This window comes from Gymnoscopelus braueri (assembly GCF_963280865.1).
Source record: "Gymnoscopelus braueri genome assembly, chromosome: 24".
Lineage (NCBI taxonomy): Eukaryota > Metazoa > Chordata > Actinopteri > Myctophiformes > Myctophidae > Gymnoscopelus > Gymnoscopelus braueri.
The window spans coordinates 26,708,867-26,723,166 of NC_137626.1; the positions used below are offsets into that span (position 1 = coordinate 26,708,867).

At 42.0% G+C, this 14,300-nt stretch overlaps 1 protein-coding gene across 1 annotated transcript in view; it reads right to left on the reverse strand.

Moving 5' to 3' along the window:
• The window catches only part of LOC308080875 (histone deacetylase 4-like), a 93,602-nt gene extending 80,439 nt beyond the window's left edge, over positions 1 to 13,163 (reverse strand). The window contains 2 exon segments of the mRNA XM_080422924.1: positions 8,232 to 8,731; positions 13,026 to 13,163. Of these exon segments, the coding sequence (XP_080279050.1) occupies positions 8,232 to 8,253 (22 nt within the window). The 5' untranslated portion in view covers positions 8,254 to 8,731; positions 13,026 to 13,163.
• Between the last annotated feature and the right edge of the window lie 1,137 nt (positions 13,164 to 14,300).

A 14,300-nucleotide genomic window follows, 5' to 3' on the forward strand; every position in this document is an offset into this window, starting at 1 on the left:
CACCTAACATCCTTCCGGACCATCCGCCTCGAACAACAACAGGAGGCACTGCGCTAAAAGAAGCCAGTGACTTCAAATACTTGTGCTCATGGGTCAACTCGACAGAGCAAGACTTTGAAGTAACGAAAGGGCGCACACTCTGAAATGGCATGGTGGTCAAAGTGTGGAAGTCCAACCTCCCCCAACATATTAAGCTCAGCCTCTTCTCTGCGACTGTAAAGTCTGTTCTCCTATTTGGCTATGCATTCTGGACCCTGAAGCCTGTAAAAGCACCTCAAAGCACCTCGCTGCAGTACTTGAGTAAAGGTGCTTTAGTTAGTTTCCACCTCAGCTTAAAACCACAGGCCACGGTGACTGGCTGACTGCATAACCATGTAGGCTGTAGGGGACGTAGTCAAATGTACACACTGTACTGTAGACCTGCGCGTTTTAAATAAAGATTCTGTAAAACACAGGGGAGAACAAGGAGGGCAGCCTCCAGCACACACTCCGCTCCTCTGTTCCATTACACTTATTACACTCAATCACGGCTTTACCGCCTTCTCTATATGCGTCAAACAGAATGGCTGATAGCCTAAACGTTAAACCACGTTCAACCTGGCATCCCTATTTTGGGCATGTCATTATAGGCGAAAATTGTAGATCTACAAGCTCACAACGTGCTACGATGTGATGTGTTGTGCGCTTGTAGATGGGCTGTTTTTGAAGATTTTTTAAATCAGACTAAGTGGATAATAACCACTTAAACCCTCTATACTTCCCTCTCTTTTTTTACCCTCGACACCAAACCTCTTTGCCAAGAATAGCCAAATCTACAAGATCGGTTAAGATCAAGATTTTTGACGAATATCCTCCCAGAATAAGGACGCTAGTGGTGTTCCTCAAAGTTCCTCAAAAAGGTTGCTGGTTCGACCCCCAGCACAGACAGGACTGTGTGTATTCCGGCTGTACAAAACGGTGACTTTTGGAGGGTGGCTGGTAATACTTATATCTATGGTGCCCTTTAAAAGCACGGAACCCCCATAAATGTTCCAGGCCCCTGCCACGTTTCACTGTGGCTGATCCTGCCCTCTGACCTACATGATGTGCTGTGTAGTGTGTGTGTGTGTGTGTGTGTGTGTGTGTGTGTGTGTGTGTGTGTGTGTGTGTGTGTGTGTGTGTGTGTGTGTGTGTGTGTGTGTGTGTGTGTGTGTGTGTGTGTGTGTGTGTGTGTGTGTGTGTGTGTGCGTCTGTGTGTGTGTGTGTGTGTGTGTGTGCGTGTGTGTGTGTAGGAGGGATATGCAAAGAGGCAAAGTTCAATTACCATGTGTTAATTAACAATACAGTGATCTTCTTCAAGGCTTCAAAAGACAAACACCAGACACTATCCCGATTGCTGACAGGCCATATTATTTCCATAGTGTGATGAAATGCATGAATCTGTATACATCTGCATCACCGATGAAGCTGCAGAGAGCCCAGGCTTTGAGAAGATCACATCTAGTCTTGGTAAGAGAGAGAGAGAGAATAAACGTCTGACCCACACCGTTTGACCAATTAAATTGATGTTTTTTTTTCTTTCTTTCCATGAGTATTGTTATTATATCATGAGGCTGTACAATGCAAGAAAATCTTCCACCTTGTAACCTAGATACCGCATAGCTCTTTCGAGGAAGAAATGAGCAGTGTGTCAAGTTCATGGGTTCAGAGTCGTAAAAAAGGTGCTTGTGCCCACACACGCACGCACACACGCACACACACACACACACACACACACACACACACACACACACACACACAGTCACACACACACACACACACACACACACACACACGGCCAAAGTAACACTGCAAAAACAAACAAATGCACCTGATTCCAATGTACATGCTGACACAACATGCATCTTAATATCAGAATCCTATGTGATTCTTGGGTTTCATTAAATCTGTGCTTCTGATAACAGAAGGGAGCTGCAGAAGAAGCACCACCATTCATAAATAATCACCCATATACATTCACTCACTCTGGGCGTGGGGGTGTCTGTGTGAGTGTGAGAGTGTGTGCGCATTGATGACTCATGCACAGAGCTCAGCTCTGGCAACGGCGGTAAACACTGTCGAATTTCCTGGAAGCCCCTTGCCCTTCTGACTAAGAATGCCATCACCTTCCCTTTCAAAACACTCTAATCCCAGAGAAGCTGGCATTTTTATTATCATTATTATTACTACTACAGTGGCCTTATTTATAGTCAACGTGATCTGCATACGTTTTAAAAACATACTGTACCAGCTGGCTAAAAAAGGTCCTTTTAATCTTTAAATTATGCCAAAAGCAAGGGTGCTGAATTCAGCTCAATCTATCTGAAGGAAGGAGAATATACAGTTTCAGAGCTGTGCATGCATCGCTGTGATTGTTCCGTTTCACAGCTGTACATGCAGCGATCTGATGGTTCTGTTTCAGAGCTGTGCATGGAGGGATGTGATTTAGAGAAAGATCAATACATTGGTTTTGCTGATATATCGGCCATTATTTGGCTTTTTTTTAGGACATTATGCAGCTGATGTGAACCAATATTTACCCATTTTCAACCTGGTGTCCCTATGTGGGCATGTCATATAGGCGAAATTTTCCAAACGCTTTCAAATCATTTCCAAGAATTTTGCGTGTCCATTTAAAAAAAAAGAATTAACCAAATATAAGTTTTTCAAATAGATTACAATTGAATTTTGTACTTTTTGACAAATACTGCGAGTAATATCGGTAATGAGTATTCTTCTAGGATCAGGATCAAACACCAAATAACTGGCATCGGTTCAGCTCGAATCTGATTGTTCTGTGTCAGAGCCGTGCATGCAGCGATTGTTCCGTTTCATTCGACGGATTACAGGATTTTCGGACAATGCCACACCTATTCTATTCTCATGCATTTCTTTCCTTTTCTGTTGCTCATCACATGACTGGCCACGAGATTGACAGACGTGCACACACACACAGGCGCGCATACATACAAACACAAAACAATGTAGAAAAAGGAGCCCCCGACCACCAGCTCCTTTTTATCTCCACAAGGGCTGTCACTATAGGAACTGATAAGCATGCTTGGCGAGTGACCGCAACCACAGAGAGGCCCCAAAGCATCGTGGGAATCAACGCTCACTCGATGACAGACATCGAGTGCAGAAGTTGCTAATAGTTCTTATGATAATCCTTTTCAAGTCTGGTGCGAGTTTGCTAGTTGGTGTGTGAGTGTGAGTGTGAGTGTGAGTGTGTGTGTGTGTGTGTGTGTGTGTGTGTGTGTGTGTGTGTGTGTGTGTGTGTGTGTGTGTGTATCACTTGATGGCTGTGCTGGTAAAGCATAACAGATACAAATTTGGCAGGGTACAGAATGACATTACAGTCTAGTTGATATTGTCAGATTTATTCACACACCCCAAAAAACGTGACATTTAAGAAACCATGACACAGTGGGCACACTTAGGTCAAACCAACGCATGATCGCACAACAAAATGTGGCCGGCTCCCAGTGCAACTACATAATCACTCCTGTGTAAACAATCCCTGTCTGTTTGCTGATATGTCCACAAAACGCTGTCTCAGGTGAGTACATTCATGACGGGCTGCAACTATCGGTTATTTTCAGCGATTATTCTATTGATTACTTTTTCAATTACGGTGTCTGAATAATTGAGAAGCGTGCTTTTTTATAGTTTTTGATTTTTTTTAAAGATATCAACGAATCGACACAAAAAAATGCAATGTGTAACATTGCTTCGCGTTGCTATAAATGTACATACTTTTTTATTTTGTCTACAATATCATGCCCAAAATAGGGATGTAAGGTTAAAAGTGGTTTTCATAAAATGAAAATTATTCAATTGCCCCACAAAATTATTCTATTATAACGATTATTTTAGATTGAATCAATTAGATTGATTAACTGATATTGTTTTGTTTTTCTTCAACACAAATCTGAAGCCAGAGCACACATTGTGTTTTATATTTCACTTTTCTAGGAGGAGATTAATGGTAAAATATACAGTAGGCCGGCCTATATATATGTTACAGGGTGAATGGAGAACCAGGGTGATTGAAGAAGGCTCGCTTGTTTTTACCACCCACCCAGCAATTGTGTAGAAGGAACACTAGAGGGAGCCACACGCCAGGCTTGTGCACAAGCATATATGGCCGCGACCACACACACACACACACAGTCACACACGCACGCACACGCGCACGCGCTCATGCTTTCAATGGACTGTTAAGATACTTTTATTGTGTTCTGCTGGCTTTTGTTTTAGTTTCTCCCTGACACACACACACACACACACACACACACACACACACACACACACACACACACACACACACACACACACACACACACACACACACACAGAGTGATCCATGAAAAGAACTATTCTGTCCCTATCGGTTTACAAATCAAACGGCGCTGAGTCGACTAGTGGAGCGTCGGCCGGTCACCGCGGGCACTCGCGCCTGGAGGCGCGAGGGCGCGCTTCCTCGGCCTCAAGCTCCACTAAGTCGGCGCGCCGTGCGTGTGAACGCGTGTTCAGCGTTCCCCTCATAGATATTATGGTTCCCCTAGGGTAGCTTCCTGGTTGCTATGTGGGGGGGAACAACAAAAGACAGGTCTCCGTCGGCGCATCAAAGCCCCGCCTCTCCGCGCTCTCCTTCTCCTCCTCCTCGGAGGAGGAGAAGGAGAGAAGGAGAGGACGGGACGGGTTATTACGCGAGGAGGAGGAGGAGGAGGAGGCTCCTCTTCCTCGCGAGCCTCGCGTAATAACCCCCCGCCTCGCAGCGCCGTCCTCCTCCTCCTCCTCGCGAGCCTCGCTAATAAACCCTGTCTCGAAAAGCCCCGCATCGCCCCGAAGCCCCGTGCCTAAAAACAAGCGCTCTGTCTTCAATCACCCTGGCTCTCCAAACACCCTGTGACATATACATTTAATCTAAATAAATAAATAAAACAAAATCCCCATTACTGTAGGAATAAAGACAATGACTTAAGCACAGAACCATAAACATGCATGCTGCTAAGCTCATTACAGATTATAAAATGGGCTCAAAATATACACTAATACACAATGCAAGTACCGACATACACAAGGCATGCAGAAAGCCAGCATAAGGGTCTACTAATACACACACACACATATCCACTTTATTATACAAGGCTTTATTTAGAGTAAATGATCTGATGTCCCATGCGCCGGCTAGCACCAACAATAACGAACCCATGCAGTCAATCAACAAGACCAAGAGTATTTTTCAGATGGGAGTCCACGGCCAAATACATATTAATTCGGGGGTCCTAGACCTTGACATGAAAAGGTCTTCATCAAGATATCTTGACAGTTCACTGTCAAAACATCATAGTTATTGGTGATTTGTTTATTGGTATATGGTGAGTGTTATCTCTCGTTATTGATGCCAGTAGTACCAGCATCTCATAAAGACTATGGTGTGCCTTTTCTTACTCTTCATCAAAGGCCACTTATTAACCTATACATGACCACAGGGGATGCAAGTTCACTGTAGGCAGGGAGGAGATAAAAACTAACAAGACATACAATTGTATATTTCTGACAGCGGCTGGAACAGTAAGTTTATCTCTTTCTCACTACCTGCTATCAGGTAACCTAACACAAATGTAATTTGGAACTCCTGTCCTGATGTGTAGAAATTCTAATTGACCAGTAAATAATAATAGTAAAAGAATAGAATTAGGTTTTACCAGAGACTTAAGGCAAAAAGTTTCATTTTGGTTCCCCTCTTGTATAGCACAGGGCCGAATGTGATCAGGCATTAGAACGGGCAGCCTAATGACAACTGTTGAGCCGGCCTAATCCAGGGTAGATCTAACAACATAATGCGCTCGGCCCTACTTTGGCAAAGAGAGTATTGGCTTGGCTCAAAGGCGCTCATATCCTCCTAACTAGATGTGTCTAGCCTTTGTATGCTTTCTATTGTGAGGCTAAGGAGTCGACACATTAACTCCAGTCATATGTTCCACACAATCGTCCTATGCAAAAGGTGGCTGCAGGGTGGCCTAGCGGTTCATCATGAGACCAACCTTTTAACCGAATGATCACAGGTTCAATCCACGCAAATGGCTAGAACGTTCTTCGCCGGCCACTGTGAAAGTGTCAAGCAGCGAGACATCAAGCCCGTACCTGTTCGCTCAGTGTAAAGTTACTGACTGTGGATTAGAGCAACAAATAAAATGCACGCCACAAACCTGCCTAAAATAACATTTGGTTATCCTTCTTGGTCCATTCAGATGTATGTGTTTCATGTCCGAAACCGGAGCTCATGCTCGTGCCCCCCCCAGCGGTTCCCTCGGCGATGGTATTTATAGTGCACACATTCCCAGGTGTACAAAGTAAACATGGCTGACAGCGTCATACGCCGCGCAGGCCAGAACAGGAAGCTAACCCTCCTCGCCTGCCGCCCGCTGTGGCTGGCCCATTTCAAATTACACCAACCGCTTCTCACAAGCGTGAAATTCCTGTCCATTACCTTTTTCCCAATTTTGTGGTGGCAGCTTTGGCTAGTCCAAATATTAGTGACTGAAATGTTGTGAGTTTTCTAGAAACAAGGATATACATACTACTGTACACTGTATTATATAACAGTAAAACTAGACAAATATAGCCAACACAGCTGAAAATGTTATAGGGCTGGGCCTGGGAGATATGGACAGCCCCTATCCTAGTATGGATCAAATATCACAATATCTTTGACCAAATACCTCAATATCAATATTGTGGCAATAATTTCATATTGTAAGAATGGATAAAAATAGTCTTAACAATTGTCACAAATGTTTAATTTAATTAGCAGATCTACAAGCTCACAAGACATCGCAATGTGATGCGTTCTGAGCTTGTAGATCGGACAATTTGTTTGTAAAATGATAAAGGGTTAAGTCGTTAAACCCAGGAAAAGACCACACTTATGCCATATCACAACTTAAAGCGGCACTTTGTAACTTTTTTTAATTAATAATTTTTTATTTTGTCCAATCTGTATGGTAGAGTATGTTAATACAATATAACTTACTGTATACAATTGGTATTTTGTCTCTCTGCTCTTCAATTTAACATTTAGGTTGTGTCAAAGGTCATGTCTCACCTAGACACAGGATCTGACATGAATTTTGACATGATGGTTGCGCAGGAAAACCGGGTTAAAATCCGGGGTAGAAGAGGAAAGTTACATAGTGCAGCTTTAACAATCCAATATTCCAGGCCATATCTAGTCTCATATCAGGATTGATCGATATAATATCTAGATATTGCCCAGCCAGTAAAATGGACTGAACCGTTTTTCACTTCACAACAATGAACATGTTTCAGTTAATGAAGAAAGCATGTCAGAAAACAGTCTCAGTTATAGCTGAAGTGTAACATAATTCACATTGTAATGATGGGAAACAAAACACTGTGAAAATAGACAGCGTATGTACGCAGAGGTGTAAAAAGTACTCAAATGTTTTACTTAAGTAAAAGTATCAATACTGTAGGCCTGGCCTCTATTAGTCGAATAGTCGACTAATTAGTCGAGGGGTGTCTGAGTCGACTGCCAATCTCTTAGTCTAATTTTTTTTTTTTTAAACATACCTTTTTTTGGGGGGGGGGGTGTTGCATTAGTCGACTGCCAGTCGACTATTGGCAATTATTCGCCAATCAGATTCGACTATACAAATCCTTAGTCGGGGACAGGCCTACAATACTGCAATATGGAAATACTCTGTTACAAGTAAGAGTCCGGAATTCAAAATGTACTTGAGTAAAAGTACAAAAGTATTGGCATCAAAATGTACTTAAAGTACCAAAAGTAAAAGTACTCATTAGGCCGAATGTCCTATTTCGAGTTTTCAAATGAATAAAAAGCTTTAGAAAATAGCAGATCTGAGCTTGTAGATCGGCTATTTTCAAATGGTCGAAATAAACTGAAGTGGTTAATGTATGTTTTGTGATAATAATCAAAATCTACAAAGTAACTAGTAACTAACGTTTTCTAATAAATGTAGTGGAGTAAAAGTACAATATTTGTATCCGAGATGTAGTGGAGTAGAAGTAAAAGTATTGGAAATTCTAAATACTCAAGTAAAGTACAAATACCTCAAAATGTTATTTCAGTACAGTACTTAAGTAAATGTACTTAGTTACTTTCCACCACTGGTACGTACGCAGCAGAGACACAGAGCAGTGAGACCCGGCGTCCTTACCTGGATGGCTGTGTGAGGTCATTGTTGACAGACTGGTCCTGGGGGAGTCCGCAGCAGACAGCTAGACTGCACAACAGGAGTGGGCCTGGCTTGATGCGTTTGCAGGACAGCTGTGTGTGGGTGGGTGTTTGTGTGTCCGTATAGATTTTATTGAGTACTGCTCAAGACACTGTTATCCCGGCTGTGTGGAAATGTGTGGATCTCTGTATGTGTGTGTGTTTAAGTATGGAGTTATGTGTGTGTTTGTGGGTCGATAATACACGACACACGCACACGCACACACACACACACACACACACACACACACACACACACACACACACACACAGAGAGAGAGAGAGAGAGAGAGTTCTTGAGCCTTTCAGAGAGGGCCCCTCTACCCAAGATGGCCAAACGGTTGGCAACAGGAAGATGATGTGCGATGGCAGCCAATCCCCATGAGCCTTTGATTTGGGTAATCCAATCAGTGTGCCAACTCGTTGTCTAGCAACAGTAGCAACCTATCAGGAAGAGAGTAGAAAGATTGTGTTACTACTACGGCTACTATTTTTATGAGTAAAAGGACATTTCAAGTTATTAAGTAATAATGAAAAATATATCCCATATCCATGGTACATTTGAAACCTTATGCTCTCAAGTGTAAGCGAGAACCGAGAGGAGTCGACCTAAGTTCAGGTACATCAATAATAAAATGGCTGTGTTTAGGCATTGGGTCAGATATGGGTTGTGGTGGTTAGACAGTATGATGATTAAGGTTAAAAATAGATAGGGGTTGTGTTTTTGCATTACATTACAGATACGGTAGTTATGTTTAGAGTTGGTCAGAGTAAGATGGTTAGCCAATGAAATTGAGTGAACTCGGCTATTGGATAGCAGTTCAGTCCCAGCCAGATTGAATCTGGGGCTGGGCCCACCCCAGATTGACTGCTTGCCAGACCTTATGAGAGATCCATGACAACTTTGGATTCCACTGGGCGTGGTAGTGTTGCGTTCTGGCTGCAACGCGGCAGCGTGGCCGCCCTAGACAATGCTTGTGATTCAACCAGACCCGTCTCAGACGCGTCCCAGAAGAGGCGACTCTTGACGAGCGCGCGTGCTCCACTAAAAATACGCCCGGTCTATTTTCTGTAACTTTGTTTTGATAAGTGCTCTCTATAAATAAGGTTTATTATTATTAATCCCATGCCAGGTTACTATTAGATTAAATAAACATAAGCAAGTCTACTTAGGATCACCAAGCAGAGCAGGAATCTTTTTTTCGGAATGAACCTAATCAAATTCATATAATGTATCTCAAATTGTATATACACGTGTGTATATATATATACGGTATGTGTGTGTGCTTGTATGTGTGTATCTGTGCGTATGTATGTATGTGTGTGAGCTTGTATGTGTGTGTGTATCTGTGCGTATATGTATGTATCTGTGCGTATATATGTATGTATGTATGTATGTATGTATGTATGTATGTATGTATGTATGTATGTATGTATGTATGTACAGTATGTATGTATGTATATCTGTGTGTGTGTGTGTGTGTGTGTGTGTGTGTGTGTGTGTGTGTGTGTGTGTGTGTGTGTGTGTGTGTGTATACACACATACAGTATATACAACACGTGTGTATATATATATATATATATATACACACACGTGTATGTATGTGTATGTATGTATATATATATATATATATATATATATATATATATATATATATATATATATATATATATAAATACTGAGTACACAGATTTTTTTTTAACATTCTCCAAAATAAAACGTTTTTGAAAAGCTGTAAAGTTAGCATTCTCAACCAAGAGTACACCATGCTTTTCGTGTATCAAACTCTATTTAGAGTTTTCTATCTGTTAAACAAAGGAAGGTCCTAACAGTAACAATCTCCTCAACAGACTAGAAGTTTACAGCACAGGAGAAGGCCTTTGATGTCTGTGCTCTCCTCTTCTTTGTTTTGGAGAGTAATGTGATTGTGCTTTTCTTTGTCCCGGGGAGCAGTCATAACTCCTTAAAACACCAGCGGTTCTAATGTCAGATACAATCACTGTTTGGGACACAACCATTCACTAGCCTGCACCACCACAAAATACAGAGGGGGTGAGACTGCCTGGGGGCATGATGGGGTGGTGTGTGTGTGTGTGTGTGTGTGTGTGTGTGTGTGTGTGTGTGTGTGTGTGTGTGTGTGTGTGTGTGTGTGTGTGTGTGTGTGTGTGTGTGTGTGTGTGTGTGTGTGTGTGTGTGTGTGTGTGTGTGTGTGTGTGTGTGTACTTGTATTACTATACTTGTGAGGGGCAGCGATGGTTGTTTTCTGGTTAGAAAAGATTTAGGCTTACAATTAGGAAAGGTTTCAGGTTGGGGTTAGGGTTAGGATGAGGCATTTAGAGGCTAGGTTTAGGGGTTGGGGCTTTGCTTGATTTATACTTAGTTGCATGCCAGTGTCGTGCAACGAAATAGCCGATGTACAAGCTCTGCTATTTTTCGGCTTTAAGATTAAGGTAAAAAAAAAAGTGTAAAATTTCCATTAATAAAATCACAGTACTAAAATGTTGGTGTCCTCACAAGTAGTAATACAGTGTGTGTGTGTGTGTGTGTGTGTGTGTGTGTGTGTGTGTGTGTGTGTGTGTGTGTGTGTGTGTGTGTGTGTGTGTGTGTGTGTGTGTGTGCGTGCGTGCGGGGAGTGCGTGCGTGTGTGTGCGCACAGAGGGGGGAAAGGGGAGCAGAATGGAGCGAGGTTGTGGAAAGGGGGGGGGGGGGGGGTCTTAAGACAGAGGGCCAGATAGTACAGTGCAGCCGCGGGACAAATCGTCAAAAGTCGGTCAACTGCACACACACACACACACACACACACACACACACACACACACACACACACAATGACTGGCGCTTTGTGATGGGGGAAAAGGGGTGCGTGTGTGTCACTGAGAGTGGTTCACACCCCGGGGGGTCTCCATGCAACGTTATTCCCTCAGGGCATCTAGTCTGTCTGGGGGCGGTGATTCATGTGTGTGCCCCCCACTCCCATTGTCCTGAAAAGATGCTGCCTGAGTCAGGGTGACAGATTTGGGGAGACAGGCCTAACCTCAACAAGGTTCATGTGTGTAGCATATATATATATATATATATATATATATATATATATATATATATATATATATATATATATTCCATATATGCTACACACATGAACCTTGTTGAGGTTAGGCCTGTCTAATATATATATATAATACACACACACACACACACACACACACACACACACACACACACACACACACATACCGTGTATAAAATGGCCCGACGATTAGGATCAAATAAATACGTACCCAAACATATCTCAATAGAAGGATTTACATATTTTTTTATTACTGTGTAATAACTTTTTTTTAACCTCTTCTGAGAAGCACGTTGAATTGCACTTGATGCATGAAATGTGCTACGTAAATAAAGTTTGGTTGATTGACTGATGTAGCAGGCTATTTAAGCAACTCGCATACTTTCATATACAGCAGAAAAACCACATTATGTTGCTTCAACCGCCAGTCCAGCACGCCTCCATTCACAAAAAAAAGAAAGATTGACGCATGCAGAGAACTAACTGCCGCCCATCCCGAACCATTCACACACAGTCAACAAGCACACTCTTCTTTATTATGTAGCAAAGCAGGCCTCGATCATCCTCCTTCCCTTTCATATGTTACCGTCCTCTCTCCGATCATAGATCATACGATAATATGATCTTTATAAAAACGGCCTAGCGGCTGTAAGGCATGCCGCTTCGGCTTGCTTGTAGTATTAACGCCCGATCGTGGTCTAAAAATAGCCCTGGAACAATCGGCGTTTGGGAGAGAGAGTGAGAGAGAGAGAGCGAGCGAGAGTGCATAATAAATACCGCTCTATCTACCCTAGTCCCGGGCCATGGAGTCGAAACATTGTATCTAATCTTCGGGGCTGTTGTTGTTGTTGTTACTTAATTGCAGACATTAATGTTTCCGTGCAACATATGGTACATTTTTTTAATTAATCGTTTTGTGCAAGGGTTGCAAAAAAAAAAAACACACACTGTGCTCAAGTGGAAACTTCAGCAGAAGGGCAGACATTGTTTTGATGAATCCTGTAGTATCGCATCAGCGAAAAACAGCAGATCTACAAGCTCACAACGCGTCACTGGCGCGACGCGTTGTGAGCTTGCAGATCTGCATTTATTTTACTCGAAATCAGGCTTTTTTTTTATCAACATCAAAGACACGGACGCCCCTCTGCCATGCAGTGTTGCCAGATTTTGCGAGAGAAATAAGCAACCAGGTCTATGAAAACAAGCCCAAAAGAAGCGACTATAGGGCCACATGAGCACTTTAAATCTATATTCATCAGCTATTTGAAAATAGTCGATCTACAAGCTTGGGGGGGATATATTTTTTTTATATTAAAAAAAAAGAAATTTTAACAACACAAATCTTGCATGGGGGTCCCAAAACAGTTTCAGATGGGGGGGGGGGTCTGTGGACAAATACATAATCATTTGGGGGTCCTTGACATGAAAATGTTTGATAAGCACTGGTTTAAACAACATTAGGTAAACAAGCCCAAATAAGCAACTTACACTTTAGAGCCAAGCACCAAAAAACCGCAACCCACCAATACTTACAAGCAACTTCACAGAAAACCAAGCCCAAAGTCGCTTATAATAAGCGGACATGGCAACGCCTTGGCTTCTTCCAACGTGTTTTTTTTTTTTTTTTTGGTTATTGTTTTAATGTAAATATTAAATAAACACACGCTTACCTTTCAGAGCGAGCAGCTACCCAGCCGTCCGATGCGACATACTGGACATACACCCATTAATGTGCTCCTGGTTCCATTGGGGAGGATTTTGCGGGGCGAGGAAAGGAGGGGGAAAAAAAATTCATCTTCTGACAGATTCCGCCATACTGGATTTTTTTTGTTCCAACGACGTCACGCGTTGTGGCCACGCCCCTGCATTTATCCAGAGGCGGGCTTTGCTGCTTTACTACTAGAGAATAATATTAGATACTTGCTTTCACTTTTACATGTTTCTTTTTGTTCTTCGTTTGTCTTGTCAAAAAATAAAAATGATGTAAATCTGGATGAAAAAGGAGACTGAAGATAGGGCTTTACTTTCTTTCTATCTTCTTCTTCTTCTTCTTCTTCTTCTTCTTCTTCTTCTTCTTCTTCTTCTTCTTCTTCTTCTTCTTCTTTTTATTATTATTATTATTATTAATATTATTATCATTTTATTATATTACATTATTATTGGTCACACTTTATTACTCGAGCATTTATATTCTTACGTGTAATTTATTTATTAATGATGAATTATGAACTTGAATTATTGATTTGTCAATTTATCATGAATTCATCATGAATTCCAGGTTATTTAATGGTTAAGTCACTATTTGACTTAACAAAGTGTAATATATGATTTTGTAAGGTGGTTATTACACAATTACACCCAGGATGACTGCTCATAGGGAGGAGGGTTGGTTTCTGGTGGTCTTTCATAGCCCGACCCTCATTGCTACTTCTACCCGGCAGTGTTCATAGGCGGGTAGTACCCGCCTATGAACACTGATCCTGGCAATAGTGGAACTGTGAACAACGTCCTTAACTAATATTACACTTTTTTTTTTTTTTTTTGGCTTTTTATGCCTTTATTGATAGCATAGTATGTTCACAGGAAATGGGAAGAGAGCAGAGAGGAGAGAGAGATGGGGAGTGACATGCAGCAAAGGCCGTCGGGATCGGGACTCGAACCCGCGACGTGCTGTCAGGCTACATAAAGCCTAGGTGCCCGGACTGCTACGCCAGCGGTCCGGGCCAGTTCACCAAGAGTTAATGCTGATGAGCAGGAATTAACGAGTTCATGATAAATTCATGATGAAATAATGTGCATGTTCAGTTCATCATTAATGAAGCGTTAATTACGTGTATGAATTTGCATGCTCAAGTAAAGTGTGACTGCAATAATGATTAAAGAAATTCTTCTTCTTTTTTTCTTTTTTTTTTGACTGATTATCATAATTAATAAGAGATATAAAG